This window comes from Mus musculus, chromosome 17, assembly GCF_000001635.26.
Source record: "Mus musculus strain C57BL/6J chromosome 17, GRCm38.p6 C57BL/6J".
NCBI classification, from domain to species: Eukaryota; Metazoa; Chordata; class Mammalia; order Rodentia; family Muridae; genus Mus; species Mus musculus.
The window spans coordinates 43,533,285-43,551,649 of NC_000083.6; the positions used below are offsets into that span (position 1 = coordinate 43,533,285).

At 44.4% G+C, this 18,365-nt stretch overlaps 1 protein-coding gene across 3 annotated transcripts; it reads right to left on the minus strand.

The window, feature by feature from the left end:
• Positions 1 to 888: 888 nt before the first annotated feature.
• On the minus strand, positions 889 to 17,997 carry Ankrd66 (ankyrin repeat domain 66). 3 transcript variants are annotated; one of them, XM_006523377.2, is made up of 4 exons: positions 17,950 to 17,997; positions 10,193 to 10,363; positions 5,594 to 5,822; positions 889 to 1,818 (listed from the first exon to the last, which is right to left on the minus strand). In XM_006523377.2, the coding sequence occupies exons 2-4, from the start codon at positions 10,353 to 10,355 to the stop codon at positions 1,632 to 1,634; spliced, it is 579 nt and encodes a 192-aa protein (XP_006523440.1). In that variant the 5' UTR covers positions 10,356 to 10,363; positions 17,950 to 17,997; the 3' UTR covers positions 889 to 1,631. The 3 variants fall into 3 exon arrangements, with proteins under 3 accessions (XP_006523440.1, XP_006523441.1, NP_001241882.1); XM_006523378.2 differs by having other exon boundaries at positions 10,193 to 10,366; positions 17,950 to 17,994; NM_001254953.1 differs by lacking the exon at positions 17,950 to 17,997 and having other exon boundaries at positions 890 to 1,818; positions 10,193 to 10,355.
• Between the last annotated feature and the right edge of the window lie 368 nt (positions 17,998 to 18,365).

The window sequence follows — 18,365 nt, forward strand, 5'->3', positions numbered from 1 at the left end:
TTATATCAAAGTACACACACACACACACACACACACACCACTCAGGGAATATCATAGAAGAGGAAGCAGAAAATATGTAAGAACAAAGCATCGGAAGAAATGCCACTAAAGTTCTGTCTGCAAGATACTCTGGCCATTAAACCATGAATCCATAGCAACTATGATTATCTGTACAAGACTGGTCCATGATCAAGCCAGCCAGTGTTCCATCACAAATGGGAGAGGGGCCCATGAGGCTCCCCCTCCTAGCTGTGGAGTCATTACCTGGGCTGCTGGGATTGGGAGGGGATGTTTTTCTTCAGAGATGGAAACACTAGGAAAGTTTTCTATAGCTATACCACTTTCCTGTAAAGGATTGAAGATTTTTTTGTCTTAAGTTTGAAAATTTCAAAACACACATGGTCCAAATCAACAGATAATTAATTATTAGTATGCAATAAAGATAGCAGTATCTAAGGCTATTGATTCAAGCAGAGAAACTAATTGATCAAAAAGACAGTAGAGCAGGCCATTAATCATCTACTGGAGGCTTCAAATGTCAGAATTGTATAGCAGAGTCAACAGCAATTAGATGTAAGCCGCATAGGGACATTCTAGCAGGCATAAGCTTTTAAAAGTAGAGTCAGTGAGACGACTCAGTGGGTGAGGGCCTTCACCACCAAGCCTGACCAATGAGTTTGATTCCCAGGACCCAGATGGTGGAAAAAGAACTGACTCTCACAAGTTGTTCTCTGACGCACACACAAGCACACACACACACACACACACACACACACACACAAAATGTGGCATGTTCATATGCCTCCCCCAGTTATTCAGTGTGATATATGTAAATATAACACCCTACAAGATCTTCTCATACTTAAAAGGAAATAAAAATAAAAAGTAGAAAGTACTAAAATTGGTTTTAATAGTATATTATACTGAGCTCTAAAACATCTGTCATATTTCAGCAAATCAATATTAAAAGTAGTGAGTAAGACATTTAACATATACCCGTGGAGTCTTCAAAGCTTCAATATATATTTTTAATGTCTCAATTTAGGTGCTATATTTTTCTTGTAACATCTCATCCAACTTTCGTAAAATCTATCATTGAAAAACTTGAGCACCAAGCCCACACACACTTCACCATTTTCTGCCGATGCTCGTTGATGCGTGGAGCAGATTTCCTTCCAGCCAGGCCTTTCTTTTTGTTGCCTCTCATTGAGTGGCAGCATTGTCCAGGCCATTGCTCCTCGCTGGATGTGATCATGGGTAAAGTCCTCAGGGCTGGGACTGTGGGCTCTCAAAAATCAACTTAATCAGGAGAGCTCTTACTTTGATCTTGATCAGCTGTGCCAGTGTGTGTTGGTGGGCTGACAGGCAGGGCATGTTAACACTGCAAACCACAAAAGCAAAATGCAAGCAGTTGTCTGTCCCCTAAGTGTCCCCTCCGGGTCACTCCTCTGGGCATCTGATTTTATCAAGGCGACAGCGGCTCCTATAGAGAACACTCTGGCAAGACTTTCAGACTAAAGGACTGGCTGGGGCTTTCTGTAAAACCTTGAGGAAGAGTGGTTGAGTCAACTCCTGTGAAGACAGCTGAGTATTCCAGCTGGCTCCAGTCTGAGCCCTGGGGCTACGCCTTCTCATACTCTCCAGGGGTGGGCATGGTTAAACCGGGTGGAACCTCGGATTCTCTTCTTCTTTTTGTTGCTGTTTTGATCCGGAGCTGGAAGCGACAGTTCTAGTTCCCTTCTCTTGAGGTCCCAATCTGGATCCCGCTCGTCAAGCAACAGCCCTCTCTGGCGGTGGTCCCTGCATTCCGGTTCTGCTCTGCAAAGAAAGCGCAGCAGGCGAGGGCGGGAGGAGGAGCCTGGCCAGGATTGGCCGGGACCTCTCTTCCCGAGGGCCACACACAGCGCAGGCTGTTCACAGTTTAATTGAGAAGGAAGGAGTTCACACAGGTCCAAGAGCACACTTTAGATTCTAAAGATTAGAAGTTCTCTGATATCAGAGAAACTACCTGAAGACAGGAAAAGCTAGCATGTGGCCATGGGGCACCTGGGTGTGATGAATCTCAGACTCAAAGACAACTGGAAGGAGGGGTTGTTCATTCTTAAAATGCTCAAATTTCCAGAACAATCTTCATGTTATAAGGAAGAAATGATGTTGCATTTTTTTATTCTCCTGATTATAAAAGGAACACATGTACATTCTTAAACATTTTAAAGTATAGCCAGGTAAGTGTGCAAATCCAGGACCTAGGAGAGTTTGCTGCAGGTTCAAGGCCCGCCTCTGATATATAGTGAGCTCCGGCTAGCCTGGGCTACAGAGAGGAAACCTTGTCTCAATCAATCAATGAATCAAATAAATTTAAAGTGCCGAAGCATGAGGAAGACAATGCTAATTGAATGCATTGTATGTATAAGTAAATTAGTTAGGAATAGCCTAGGGGCTCACCTCCTCACAATGTAAACTGTGAAGATGGCCTCTGATCTCCTTGCCTAGAGTAGTTACAAAACCTCTAGCCCCACTACAGGACACCCACGGCCGCATCTTGTATCCTATGAGCAACTTTACTGGACTGCCTGTTTCAGCTCATCCATCCTATGATGAGTTCATTGTTGGCTTCTTCCCCCACTACGTTCCCCCACCTGACCGATTTAGGCTGTGATCACCTGATTGGCCAGGGCCTTCATGCTTGCACACTCCCTCCACGTCTTCTCTCGAACACCATACCTATGCACACTTTCAACGCGGTAGCTATACCCTCATCAATGGGTTTTCTCTCTCGTCCATCTGATGGCTCTTTGCACAACCACAATAATTACACCTTCATCCATAAATCATCCCTCTGAATTCTCTAATATCAGAAGGAAAAGAGTTCCTGGTGGGAGGTGGCAAGTAGATGTGAATTCACAGGGAATGCAGCTGACTAAAGTTTCCGTCTGCTTAGCATTGTCTGCCCACTTTCCCTGACAGTACCCACTCTGTTAGTTATGCTCAGGCCAAATGTCACGTGCCTCAATGAGGAAGGGTTAAGATTAATGGGTGTCATGGGCAGGGGTGGGTGCGGGGATGGGGTAGGGATCAATAGAAAGCCAAGGACAAGACTGGAATTTCAGCATTTGAAAGGCTCACAAGGATAAATACTGAGGAACTGGGCAAGGGGTACCTGCTTGTAATCCTAGCACTTGGGAGACTGAGGTAGAGGGATCATGAATTGAAGGCCAAGTTGGGTTATATAGTGAGACCCTTAGAGAGAGAAAGAGAGAGAGAGGAGAGAGAGAGAGAGAGAGAGAGAGAGAGAGAGAGAGAAGAAAGGAAGGAAAGAAGGAAGGGAGTGAGGGGGAAGGGAAAGAAGAGAAATACTTACAGATTAACTGGCCTTGCATTGAGAAGGGAGCATTGTGCTAGCAACAGGAAGTTTGATTATTCATATGAGAACTGAGTCAGTACAAAGATGGAGAAAAGTTAGCCAGAGATGAGGAAAGAGAAACAGTTCTGTAGATTATCTCCTGAGTAGCCTAGGGGAGAAGAGAAGTGTGCAAGCGTGTGTGTGTGTGTGTGTGTGTGTGTGTGTGTGTGTGTGTGTGGGCACGCATGCATTGTTTAGCTCTTTGTTTATTTCTTTAATAAGATCTATTTGAACATGTTCACAGGCCAATAAAAGGAGTGGGAAGAAGAGAACAGAAACAGTGAACAAGACAGTAGGAAGCGAGGACTAAGCAAGAGTGGGAAGAAGAGAACAGAAACAGTGAACAAGACAGTAGGAAGCGAGGACTAAGCAAGAGTGGGAAGAAGAGAACAGAAACAGTGAACAAGACAGTAGGAAGCGAGGACTAAGCAAGAACACAGGGGTGGCTTTCTTGCGGGAGACATGAAGGACCTACGTGGAGGAACACCATGACACAGATAGGAAGGGAAGGGGAGGGTGAACTTGTGTGGGGCTTGGTAGGATCTGGAAGTATGGGGGCTAAGAAGTGTGTCCATCCTTTCATGACTTCAGATAAGAAGGAAGATTTAATCCACTCTGGAGGCTTAGCTAGAAGTAGACATCCCTTGTTCCCAGACAACTCATCTGCTTACTTCTGAAGTTTTCTTTAGCCAGCCAAGCCCAGGAACAGAGAGTGTAGAAATGCCAGGTCCCAAAGAAACTCGGGACAGACGGCAGGCTGTGGTACCTATTCATATACCAAAGCACCAGCTGGCCCTAGGCTCTCTCAGCATTGCCAATGCCTGTTAAAGGATCCATGCTAGCATCCTGGCTAGTCTCACCTCTCCTCACCCTGCCCCATACTCTAACTTCTCCTGCTCATGGCCATCCAGTTTATTCCTATAAAACCCTGACATTTAGACCATGAGCTCTCTTGGCTCATACTTGGCTCTTAGTCCTCCTGGCCCTCTGTCTTCTTTGCTTTCTCTCTCTTCTCTTCCTCTCTTGCTCTCCTCTCATGGCCTAACCCATTATAACTGGTCATGTTTAATGTCCTCAGCCATACTTTGGAACAGTCATGATCCATTTCTAAAGCAGGGTCTCTTGAGTTACTTCTATGGCTAGCCAATCACATCCCAGGCAATGGTTTTACTAGTTTAACTTTTTGGGAGGATGGCAGCACCAAAGATTGAAGCCATGGCCTCACAGGGGCTAAGCATGTATTCTACCCTTCCACCACATTCTCCTGTATCTTGTTTGTTTGTTTGTTTGTTTGAGACAGGATTTCTCTGTGTATTACTGGCCATCCTGGAACTCACTCTGTAGACCAGGCTGAACCCAAACTCAGAGATCTGCTTGCCTCTGCCTCCTCAGTGCTGGGATTAAAGGCGTGCGCCACCACCGCCTGCCCAGTTTCATTTTAGTGTTTCTTTCAGTCTCACTAATTTGCCCAGGCTGTCCTCAAACTCACTCTGTATCCTAGAGAGTCCTGGCCTTGCATTTACAATCTATCTTGGTCGGCCTCTTAAGCAGCTGGTACTGTAGGCTTAAACCGCAATCCTGGGTGAGTTGAACATTCTGACAATAACTCTATTTTGAAGTTCATATAAGGCAGCCCACTGTCTCTGTCCTCCACCATAAGCTGGAATTGCTTCCAGGTTTTCTGTCTCTCTCATCTTCCTTTCCAAACAACAAAATTCAGACCAGGCTGTTCATCTTTTTCTTGTATGAACCACTTCTTAACCCAACTAAATTATGAATTCATAAATTTTATTTCTATTCTTCCCAAGGCTATAACTGCAGAGAGCAGACTTTGTACTTAATTATAATCAACTGCCAGTCTGAGCTATATGTTGGGTTGGAGAGATGGCTCAGTGGTTAAGAGCACTGACTGCTCATCCAGAGGTCTGGAGTTCAATTCCCAGTGACCACATGGTGGCTCACAACCATCTGTAATGGGATCTGATGTTTCCAAAGACAGTGACAGTGTACTCACATACATAAAATAAATAAATCTTTAAAAAGAGACCATAGGGTCACAGCATTAGGAAGGTTGGAAACCACTGGGTTAGGGTTGTTTGTTTGTTTCGCTTTCATTTACCTGGGATTGGTCAATTGACAAAACCCCTGATTACAGGCTCCTTCCTTTAGCTGGGACTACACAGTACTTACATCTCCAGGAAGTCCACACAGTCTTTCTGACCATAGATCTGTGCAATCCTCTTGGGTGTGTCTCCAAAGAAGTCAGCAGCATCAATGGCAGAGGGAAGTGCATGCAGAGCTTTGAGTACATTCAGATGGCCTGACTCAGCTGCAAAATGAGCTGCCGTCCAGCCCACATCCGTTACCAAGCAGGGTCTGGCTCCATATTGTATCAGGAGATGGATCACCTCCATTTGTCCTTAGATATACCATGGAGAAAGAAGGCAAAGTTAAGTTTAAAATGTCCTCAGTGGCCTGAGACCAGAAGCAGCCTAAGGAGCGTGGAAGCAGGAGGAAACTAGCTTTTGCAACACCACTGCCTCGTTCTCATCATCCCTCTCCCTTCTCACTCTTCTTCCTGGGAGGCAGCACCCCATCCTTATTCCAAGGAGACCCCAAGCTCTGTATGAACTCCCTGTATTCTTTCTAGAACAGCCTCCTTTCTGTCCACCATCCCAGCTCTTGCTCAAGTTCCTCCCACCTACACGAGCAATCCTTGCAGATTTTGCAATGGCCATAGATTCTTTGTTTGCTTGTTTGTTTGTTTGTTTTAGTTATTTATTTTGTAGAATTTGGGATTAAAGCTAGGGGCCTACATGCCCTATGCATAGTTTCTAATACTGAGTTATATTCCTTAATCACATTACTTTTTTTGTGAGAGAGGATCCAGTTTGAGTTTTGAAGATTGGCTTTAAACTTATTCTGTACCCTAAACAGTTCTTGACCTTTCTGCCCCATTCATAATAGCCAAAAGTTGGAAACAACCTAGATGTCTCTCTAAAGAAAAATGGATGAAGATTACAAAGTGGAATATTACTCAGCTGCTAAAAAGTTGACGTCATGAAATCTGCAATCAAATGGATGGAACTAGAAAAGTCATCCTGAGTGGGATATCCCAGACTCAGAAAGGCAAATATAGTATATGTATTCACTTATATGTGGATATCAGCTGGGAAATCAATGATAACTGAGCTATAATCCATAGAACCACAGAGATTAGCTATGGAGTAATACACTAGAAAGTACGGACAGATCTCATTTGGAAATAGAACAGATAGTTATGGATGGATGTGGGGGGGATGAACTGGGAGGACCAAGTTGGTAATGAGAAAGAAGGAGGGTTGTAAGAGGGATCCAAGGAGAGATAGATTAGGGACATTTTGAGGGGTAGTATACAAACCTAATACAGTAGAAGTGTACACACACACACACACACACACACACACACACACACCATCTAAATGAAACTGCCAAATAAAAGAGTAGGGGAGTCAGAAATCCAACTGACCGTCTCTTGTCACCAAACAAAACTTCCAGTACCAGGATTAGATTCACTGAGTTTAATTATTGGGCAAAGGGATCCCATGGAAATCCCCAAACAACTCAGGCTCTTGCCAATGGTTTCGGTTGCTCTCTGTGAACTGACAACACAGCTGAAGACAACAGCTACATAACCCCTTGAGGATGGAGATGCTGAACCAGTGCCTACACAGAGCCTGCACCCCGCCCTATGCTTCAGCATGTTTGGGATAGGAAGTTACTCTTCACACAATGGCAGCCACAAACCCTTTATCCACAGCAATGTCCTGTCTGCAGGACATGCTAAGGCAATGGTGGCACAAAGCTGGTGAGAGTAACCAACCAGTAACTGATTTGTCTTCAGGCCCACTCCATGGGATGGAACACACAGCCAACAGTACTTAGATGACCAAGAGCCTGAGACTATATAGCCCAGGGACCTAGGGGAAAACCCATTAATATTAGTCTAAAAAAGAAAGAAAAATGTACTGGTAAAGAGTCCTAATGATAATCTGCTATACTCCTAGATGAGTGTCTAAACCAGCCATCATCAGAGAAGCTTCCTCCTGGAGCAGATGGGAACAAACACAGAGACCCACAGTCAGATATTACTCAGACACTGGGAGAGAGAGAGACCTTGGAACACTCAACCCTAACAGGGATGTCATCACCAAATCCCTTCCCTAACAGATCAGGAAACCCTGCGGGGAAGCAAAACAAGTGTTAAAGCCAGAAGGAATGGGGGAACCACTGCTGCCTACATCAGGATGAACAAAGCGCGTGCGTATGAGCTCACAGCATGCAGAAGTCTACATGGGTCTGCACCAGGTCCCCTGCACGCATATTATGGCTTTGAATTTAGCGTTTTTATGGGATTCCTGAATGTACAAACAAGTGACTCTTGTGCTTTCTCTTGGCTCGTCTCCCTCTGTTAGTCTTGTCCCAACCTCAATGTGATGGTTTTTTTATTATATTTTATTTTGTTTCATTTTTTTTAAATGAATGAATGAATGAAAACCTAGCCACTAGAGTAAAAGTTAACAACTGAACTGACATGAATACTTGCTGGGAAGGGAAAATCAGTTTTCTTCAAAAGGACACTGGGTATATCAACCACTCCAGGACAGTCCTCATATTCAGAAGCAGTTACCCAACGATATAAGGGACTCAGTAGGGTTTGTTGTTGTTTGTTTCATTTTGTTTGTGTGTGTGTGTACATGTGCACACACATGCGTGCATGCTAATTCAGCTACAGTTTGGTGGTTCTGTTTTTTTTTTTTTTTTGGTGTGATTTTATTTGTTTTCTTGATTTGGGGGTGGTTGTTATTGTAGTGATTTTTTTTTTTTTTTTGAGAAAGAACTTGAAGTTGGGTAGGGCGAGGAGAAGCTCTGGAAGGACTTGGAGGGAAAGAATGTAATCAAAATGTTTTTAAATTTAAAAGTGTTTTACACAATAAAAGTATAACAAAACATTAAAATAAGTAATTTTAACTAAAAAAAAATTTAAGGCATGGGTTGATGAGATAGCTCATTATGCAATCCTGATGACTTGAACCAGAATTTACACAAAATACAAGAGAACTAAGCCATGAAAGTTGTCCTCTGACTTTCATATGTACACCATGGTGCATGCGCACTAGCACACACACACACACACACACACACACACACACACACACACACACACACACACACAGAGAGAGAGAGAGAGAGAGATAAACACATACACATCATCACATCATATACACACACACCCTATGAAAATAATTAGAACCAGCAATTTGAGCACTCTTAGGATACACAGTTTAAAAGCACAAGCTTTCTAATCAGATATGTGGAGTCACATCCTGACAGCATCAACCACCAATAAATGATATCTTGGATAAGAAACAGGTGCCTGGGCATGTGGTGGTGGTGGTGGTGGTGGTGGTGGTGGTGGTGGTGTATACTCTTAGTCCCCGCATTCAGGGGACACAGGCAAGTGGATCTCTGAGTCTGTGGCCAGCCTGGTCTATGGAGAAAGTTCCTAGACAGCCAGGAATACACAGAGAAATCCTGTCTTGAAAAAGAAGAGGAGGAGGAGGAGGAGGAGGAGGAGGAGGAGGAGGAGGAGGAGGAGGAAGAGGAAGAGGAAGAGGAGGAGGAGGAGGAGGAAGAGGAGGAGGAGGAAGAGGAAGAGGGAGGAGGAGGGAAAGGAGGAGGAGGAGGAGGAAAAGGAAGGTAGGTCAGAAAGCAAATGCCCTTATGCACAATGCTCTCAATGCTCGTTTGTAAAGTAGGGCTGTTACCACTGCTCTCATGGAGTCCTTGAGGAGCATGGCTGAAATCCCAGACATGAAGCACCCAGCACCATGGGTAAAATACAGCACCCGTCCCCTAAGATGTCATCTGGTACAGCTACCAGTGCTCCCTACTTAGATTTCTGCAAAAATGTCCCAACCTAAGTCTTTTGCAGCTGGTCCTACTTTCTGCCTCATTGTCCTTCTCCCAAGAGAGAAGACAAATATAGAGAGCAAAGTTGAATATAATACTGCTTTACTTAACGGGTTTTGGTGGTATTTATTACTAAAGACATTTACATTTGTGTGTGTGTGTGTGTGTGTGTGTGTATGTGTGTGTGTGTGTGTGTAGATGTGTGTGTGTGTGTGTGTGTGTGTGTGTGTGTAGGTGTGTGTGTGTGTGTGTGTGTGTGTGTGTGTGTGTGTGTGTGTGTAGGTATGTGTAGGTGCTCACGCACATGCATAACACACATGTGTGCAGAGACTCCAGAGGCAGAAGATGTTGATTCTCCTGGAGCAGGAGTTATAAGTGGATGTGGGTGCTGGGAACTAAACTCTGGCCCTTATAGGAGCAACGATCACTCCTAACAGCTGGATCTATCTCCCCAGCCCAATATCTAAGGACTTCTGTTACTAACTTCCTGCTGTGTAACTGGAATGTGCTGAGAGGGGCAAAGATTCATCTCCATCTACTCTGCGTATGAAGTCATGATGGCAGAGGACTGAGAGGAGCATGTTTATAGTCTCATCTGTGTACACATTATCTAACTCCTCTTCAAAGAACTCCAGGGTAGCATTACTGATTCCATTATATAGGAGAATTAGAGGGGTGGGTTGCAAACCATTAAATAATATGGTCCAGGTGCTATACCACTAGTAGAGGTTAATGCCATGGTTGAAATGTTCCATCTAGTGCTCTAGAAATGTCCATCCCACTCTCTGGCACCAGCTGATGGCCTCCGGAATGTGGACTAGGCATGGATCCACTCACCTCTGATCGCAGCCCAGTGAAGTGGAGTTCTGTCGTTCCAGTCTGCATCTTTGTAGTTTGGGTCACAGAGACCTTTCTTTAAAATCTTCTTCACTGAATTGCAGTCCCCTGCAGCCACGGCCTGGTGGAGCTTGGTCATGTCTGCTATTTTTGACACCTCCATGACAGAATCTGCTAGAGGGATTGCAGGCCACTTAACTTTTCACCCCTAGTTAGTGCTCCCTAGGTTCCTGCATCAGTGACTTGCTTTTCCTGTCTTGTGGATTTGCATCTAAAGTTGCAGTGTGTGTGTGTGTGTGTGTGTGTGTGTGTGTGTGTGTGTGTGTGTGTTCTGCTGTGTGGGTCCCTAGCTCTCAGCAAGTGTTGATAGCACTCACTGTTCTCCAACTCAAAACTACTGATGGCCCCATCTTACCCAGAATTATCTCTAAAGTCAAAGCCTGGCACTTTACCATGTGTCCTCTATCCATCATCTTTCAGTATGGTTTTCTACTCCTCTTTCAGAGTTCCCTTCATTTTATGCTACCTTAATTTGACTGTGGAATTCTGCATCTTGTTTTTCTAATGCCTGGAAGCATCCAGAGATGCTGTGGGTACAGCAGCAATTTGCACATTCAGTTTGCACTGGATGACTGGATCCAGCATCAATGTTCAATGGAAATTAAAAGCTATTGCCATGTAGGGTTATGAGTCCCAAGTCTGCTCCGCCACAGGGCACAGCCCACATGAGGAAGCAGGGCATGGGAAATGTTGACTGTGCTGGGCAGATAAAGACACAGCCTGGGGTGGGGAAGCGCACTATGAGGCATGGGACAGCTGGAGCTGGCTTGGAGGTCCCCAGGCATGAGAGGAGGCCAGGGCTGTCTGGTTTTCAGGCTCTTGGACACCCAGGCACTGTTGGGAGCCACAGAAGAGCTGATAACGGAGTGGTGGCTTGCAGGATGGATCTGGGGTCGGGGGAGGAGGGAGAACTCCGGCTGGTCCCATGGGGAGAGTCTTTGGCTTGACTGTGGTGGCAGGCTTGAGCTTGGTGGCAGCCATGGCTGGTGGTGTAGAGAGACCTTCTACAGGAGATTAGGTGGCGGCGGTTCTATAGGTGAAGTACTTCTTCACGAATCCCCATGGCAGATTCCAATGAAAAGAGGCATTCCATGGTTTTAAGGCATTTATTGTCATGGTGGAAGGTGAATGACTAAAACTGTACCCCACTCCTCAGGATGGGCCTGACTTTTGGCAAGGAGGAACATCTGGGAAGGAAAGCTTATTGGCTGAGCTCTCCAGGCCTCTAGGTACCTCATTAGCATGGAGATCTGTCTTGAGCCTACGTGACCATAAGTCACGTCCCCTACTTGTGGCTTAGGGTGTTGCCCTTACATGACTTATGGCCATAAATCTATGGGGGGCTGCGGCTAGTGACAGGGACCTGGTGCCCAGCAATCAGGTGAAGTGCCTACCATCCCTTCAGGATTTCCCGGGCTTCAAGCCTTAGTTCAACTGGGGACCAAGCTACCTTTCATAGTCCCACGTTGCCATACCTCATGAGGAGCATAGCTTGCCACCACACAAATAAAACTGCTAGAAATTGTTATTAACAGTATGCCATGCGGGCATACTGGAGAGATGACACATCAGTAAAGTGCTTTTTATCCTCAAGCATGAGAACCTAAGTTCAGATCCTCAGAACACACCTAAAAAGCTGGGAGTGGTGGCTCATCGTTGTAATCTCAGTATGGGAAATAGAAACAAATGATTCCTGAGACTCCCTCGCTCTCTGGACTGATGTTCCAGGCCAGTGAAACAACCCTATCTCAAACAAAGGATGGGAGACTCAGGGAATAAGCCAACACCTAATGTTGTCATCTATACTCTACACACACACCTACACATGCACTACTCTTCTCATACACACTCCCACACATACATATATACACATACACAAAAATCCTATGTCATGAGCAGCCAGCTCTCATACTGTAATCTACCAACCTTTAGGGGTCCTTGATTTTTGATTTGGGGGATTTACAAAGTGAAAAGTGTTTTTTGTTGTAGTATTAAAATGTCACAGGCCTGTTCCTTTTGCTCTCTTTTACCCCTTGGTTTAAAGACGAGACACAAAAAAAAGATTCTGTCAGCAAATTGCTAGTCACACACTTACAGGAGCGCACAGCCTCATGGGAACACACTTCATGTGACAATTAAGAGTACTTTTATTGAGTCTTATACCCTCGGATATACCGCTTAGTAAACTTGCCAATAAAATCACAAAATAGTAAAATCAATAAAATAATGCCAGTAAAATCATAAAATAATAAAATCATGCCAACATGAGGAAATCTCATCACTCATGGACCAGTGTCTCCATATGACAAACATGGGATGCTAAAAAAATGGAGCCCAAGTAAAGAGAGCCCTGGAGGTGGGCCAGTTGGTTCAAATGGAGTGTAGCCGGTATATGGACATCATTTCAGATGTTACCTAGCAACAAATCTTTGAGACATCACCATAAAGTGGGTAGTTCAGATGCAGATCCAGAGAAGAAAACTCAGCATGATTCAAAAAGGCGATATATACTTCTCCATATCCAACTGCACAAACATCCAAAATCACCATTTCTTTTTGTTTGTTTGTTTGTTTGTTTGTTTGTTTTGAGACAGGGTTTCTCTGTTTAGCCCTGGCTCTCCTGGAACTCACTCTGTAAACCAGGCTGGCCTCGAACTCTCAAACTCAGAAATCTGCCTGCCTTTGCCTCCTGAGTGCTGGGATTAAAGACTTGTGCCACCAATGCCCAGCTCGCCATTTATTTATACACTTTTATCAAAACATGACAGTGAACTCCAAAGATACTATAAGGATCTAGCTGACTCCAATTAAGTTAGCTATTAAAGGGAGTCAGAGACTAGACAGAGCCAGCCAACCACCATTCTTCACGTTCTTTGTTATTGTGGAGAACACAATTACTTTTCATTAAAATATTTCATATTGTGCTCTTAGTTTTATTTAATCCTATGAGAAATTCAATTCATGAAACTTCTAAAATACACTTTAAAACATACCATTTCTGTCAACATGGCACAAAAGGAAGGAACCTCAATTGAGGAACTGTCTCCAACAAACTGAGGGCTGATGAAATGGATGGATGGTTAAAAGCATACTTCCAGGAGACCCGAGTTCTACTCCCAGGACCTGCATCAGACAGCTCATAGCCACATATGATTTCATCTCCAGGAAATCATATGTCTCTAACATTCGGCTATAACCCAAAGACCCCTCCAAAGGATTAAAAAATAAAAGAAATCTTTTAAAAATGGGAAGTATTCCTTTAACTTTGCATGGTGGTAGTATCAATGGACATGATCCAAATAAACAAAAGCTTTTGGATGATGTTTAAGAGTGTAAACGATCCTGAGATCTAAAATCTTAAGAAAAGCAGATGTGGACACATGAGGAGGTAAGGTAGGAAACTGGAGGAGGCAGTTGCTTGAACTGCAGCCACTAGAGAGGCCCTAGATCTCAAGATTCAACGTGAGAACTGGAGAAGGAGCCAGAACTCGCCTTACACACTGTCATTGCCAGCAGCAAGAGAGGCTCATTAGAAATGCAAATTATTGGGCTCAATATCTACCTACTGAACCTGAAACTCTGGGACAGGGACCAAGCATTGCTGACATGATATCTGCCGCATAATCAAATATGAGAGTAGCCCTAGAGCCAGTGAATCAAAGAATCAAACATAATTAAAACGCAATGCCCGCGGGACAGCAAGAAAAGAGCCAGTCAGTAAGACTGGGAGGTAAACGGAGCTGTCCTGTCAGAAGCCTGAGTTTGATCCTAAAGAGGTGAGTAAGGGTCATCTTGGTGACCGACAGTGACATTTTTTTTTTCTGCAAAGCATCACAAAGCAAATCACTCTTAGGCTGAGGGACCAAGTGAAGACGATTTCACGGGCACTTAAAAGCAACTTATACAACAAGAGGGGCAATTCTGTTCCCACCTATTTTTCCATTTGCCTGGAGTGGATGTGCCATCTACTTGGTATCCAGCACCTACCAGCAACAGGCATTCTTGAGACAAACAAGACAAGCCTGAGCGGGAAGCACAGTGGCCAGTGAGAGTGAAGGTTTCCTCTCACTCCCACGCTGAGAGGAGACCTCAGGAGACCTCACTCCTCCCAGAGTTCAGCAATCCTCCCTTAACAGCTGACCATTGGTGAGCTACTTGCACTTTGTGGTGTACACTGTTGACCTCTGTAAGGATGTAACATGAAAATTCAGCTGCTGCCATTCCGGCCACAATACATGCAGAAACCCCTTCCCTTTTCCAGATACCTCCAGGCTACCACTCAGATGCTGTCTGCAGGTCCTTAGCTTTTCAGATGTCTGGATCTCTCATCTGGGACAGCGTGTTTACATCAAAGGTGGACACATATCCTGCCACTTGCCCTTCTCTGCCTCCTGCCTATGAGTCAGAGAGAGCCTGGCTATTGGCTTATGGCCTGAAACCTCCTCTATCCTCAGAACCATACAAGAAAAGTCTGCTACTCCTGCCACATGACTGATTCTTCTTCAGAGACCCCGCCACGTTGTCTGTCTCATGCTGGGGCCTGATCTCAGAATCCTGCCGCAGTGCTTACCACCTGTCCATCATCCATGGCAATAATAATTCTCTTCTAATAAATGACTCCTCAACAATCCAACTCAAGGTCCCTCTTAAACCCCTATCTAAGACCTTTAAGGCTGTGGCAAAGTTTAGTATCAGGGCCAAAGGGTAGTCCACTTCCCACACCAAAAAGAGACAGTGCTCTGACTTGACCAAAAAGAGACTCTAGACTCAGCCTATACTGGACTATAGGAGAATTTCTGGTGGTTAGATAAAAGGTGGTATTTCTCAGGAACTTGTGAAATTATTTCCCATCTGCCAAAAGGAGAAGCAGCAGAAAAGACATCTCACTCTCCTTTGGCATATACTAGTAGTTGTGTATTAATGTCTATGCTGGCCCTCAGGTTCTTTGGGCCCCACACACACCATTCGTTATGTATCTCACAGACCAGAGAGCTTTCTTGCCTTTCTCACCTCTGCCTCAAGGCTACTCCAGACACCGACACAGACACACATGTACAGGCATGTACACATACATGCTCTCTTTCTAATGCCAAGGGGTTTCACCCTACCCAACTAATCTTGCTCCTCTCTCTCTTGCTCTTCTCCACTATTCCTGCTTCCTTAGTCCTGGCCTTACCCAGGCTGCTTCCTTTCCCCTCCACTCAGGACTCTCCAAGATGCCTCTGAACACTTCTCTCTCTTATCCCCAATAAAATCCTTCTCCCTCATCATGGAGTGGCTGGTTTCTTCACTGCACCCCTCGCACACACTTAGGAACTTTCACCACGGTGATCAGCAGGGCCTGAAGCAGAGACTGGGCATAGTAGGGCTGGGCAAGGAGGTGACTGGGGTCAAAAGATCAACATGAGTGTACAGAGATATGAAAGCTTGCCCTCAAAGTCTCCTAGAATCAACCCAGGAAGGCCCAATAACTTAGGGTGACAACAAGTCTTCTAAACAGGTATGGCATTGGACCTAGTGATCACACATTGAAAACCTCCATCCGCACAAATCGCTCAGGGAAATTGTTTAATTGTGCTTCTGGCTAATGAGGTGTTATATAAGGCCCAAGACTCTGCATTTGTAATGAGTTCTCACAAGAGTCTTAGTCAAGCAGACTGGCTAGCAGCTTCTCTATGAACGGAAAGCAGGGAGCAGAGGGCAAACAAAAACAAACACAAACAAACAAAAACCAACAACATCAGAATAAACAAAACAATCTTAAAAGAAACAGCATGAGAGTTCACCGACTTCCTGACTTCAGTACACATATCAGGCAGTTCAGTGATGCATGAGGAGTCTGGAACAAATACATACCCATAGGTAATTTTTTTTATTCTGTTTTAAAGTTCTGATCTTGCCTTTGTATCTCTGATCCACTGTGAACATATGCATTTGTTTATCTTTACATTATATAGTCTCATATATAAACAACTGTGTAAAACCATGAACATTAGCATGTGGCTTTATTTCTAGACTTGGTCTCTTCTTGTGCTAGTATCCCCATGAACTTGATTGCTATACTTTCATAGTGAGACCTTAAATGGAGTATCAATCAAAAAGAAGAAGAAATTTTATAGATATAAAATTTTGGACATGAGCTGAACAGTGGTGACATACACCTTTAATCCCAATACTCTGGAGGCAGAAGTAGGAGGATCTCTGTGAGTTCAAGGCCAGCCTGGTCTACAGAGTGACTGGTAGACAGGACAGCTAGGACAGCTAGGAATACACAGAGGAACCATGTCTTGGAAAAAAAAGATTTGGACACTAATGGAGCATTAGTCATAAGGGACAAAAACAAAACAAAACAAAAAAAAAACAAATCTCCTAGATATTAGACAACAGATAACATAACAAAAATACAGTATCCAGGCAGTAGAATAGTATTTGGCACTAGACAAGAATGAAGTAGGACTGGCGAGACAGCACAGTTGGCATAGTGTTTGCCATTTACGTGTGAAGACCTCAGTCCATTTAGCCCATTCATGGCAGGGTAATAGTTTCTAACTTCCAATTCTAATTTCTAATTCTGCCTGGAGACTGGGAGACAGCTCTCCGTGGCGCATTGGCCAGTCAGGCTAACTTCCTTTGTGAGCTACAGGCCAGTGAGAGACTCTGTCTCATAAAACAGGATACATGGCTCCTGAGTCACAAGACACAAGGTTGACCTCTGTCACACACTTTCACATATGACACTGTTAGGTTTCAAACCTAGTAAGTGACTCTATTCAATATCTATTAAATGTCTCTATTCAACATATCAAAGCAGACCTGTCTCCAGGTTCTCTCTGCATCCCACAGCCCCTACTCGTTACAGGGTATGGCTGGCATACCCTGCTCCCTATCCTGATTCTCCAGCTCAGCTGGGATGCTTTTCCCTGTATAACCCAGCCATTTTGGTTACCTGTTCTTTGTACCTTTGGCCTCCTGGCTTCTGCACCTGGTTCCCCTCTTTCCCCTCTTCCTTTCCCTTCCCTGCTCCCACATGGCCTAGCTCAGGGTCATGTACTCGCTGAGCACACCCAGAGGTCCCTGACTCTGCCTGTGCTTTCTCATGTGTCTATAGTAAACTTTCTCCTCCATTATACAAAGTAGCCATGTTTTCCTTCTTTTCCTACACACACACACACACACACACACACACACACACAAACACCTAGGAACATACACAAAAATAAATGAAGAGTAATAGTTGTTTTATGGGTGGAACATGAAACATGCTATGTGAACAAAGTCAGACATGGAAGGTCATGTATGTCCCATTCCATGTACATGACATACACCGCACAGGAAAACTTATGGGGTCAGATGTTGCCTGGGATTGGCTGGGGTTAGGTGTGGGGCAAAATGTGCTGACTGTTATAGTCACACTGTGGTAGCAATGGTTTCCTAACTCAAAAATTCTACAACCCACTGAATTGGACACATTAAACATATCCAATTTATGGTATGTGAACTGATCGGAATTCATTAGCCTATCAATAACTGAAATTTAGCAAGCTCCCCTTTGCACGAATCTTTGTGAATTTCATCAAGTGTATCTGACTTCTAATATTTCAGGGAGATAAGCCTGGGTTTTAAAACAAGCCAGAAGTACATGGATAAATTACAAATGATTTATCTAATAAAGAAAGAACTAAGATTAAAACACTCACTGTCTTCCAAGGAGCTCTGCTGCAGGCCACCTTAGATGGTTGGAGTGTTAGTGTGTTTGCACCATGGAAACTGACCCCTCCTCCTCCCCAGGAAAGCAGACAGACAATCAGCCTCAGTCCCTGGGAGTCTGGTGAGGCAGGCTTGCCTCACTGCTTCCCAGCCAAACTCTTCGGGAATTCCATCTTCTGCTTTAGTTTAACTGTGATGGTCCTCGCAAGGTTCTTAAGAGCATTTGATAAACAAATTGAAATTGAAAAGCAACTGATCACTGGCAAGCACAAGATTCTGTAAAGCAAGCCAGATGTTCAGTAGCCGGCTAGGACTTGAGTAATGTCTGCCTCTCCTGGAGTAGCTGGGCCTGCCTGAGCCTCTGGCATTCAGGAGCATCTGTGAATGAGATCCTGAGCAAATTCCT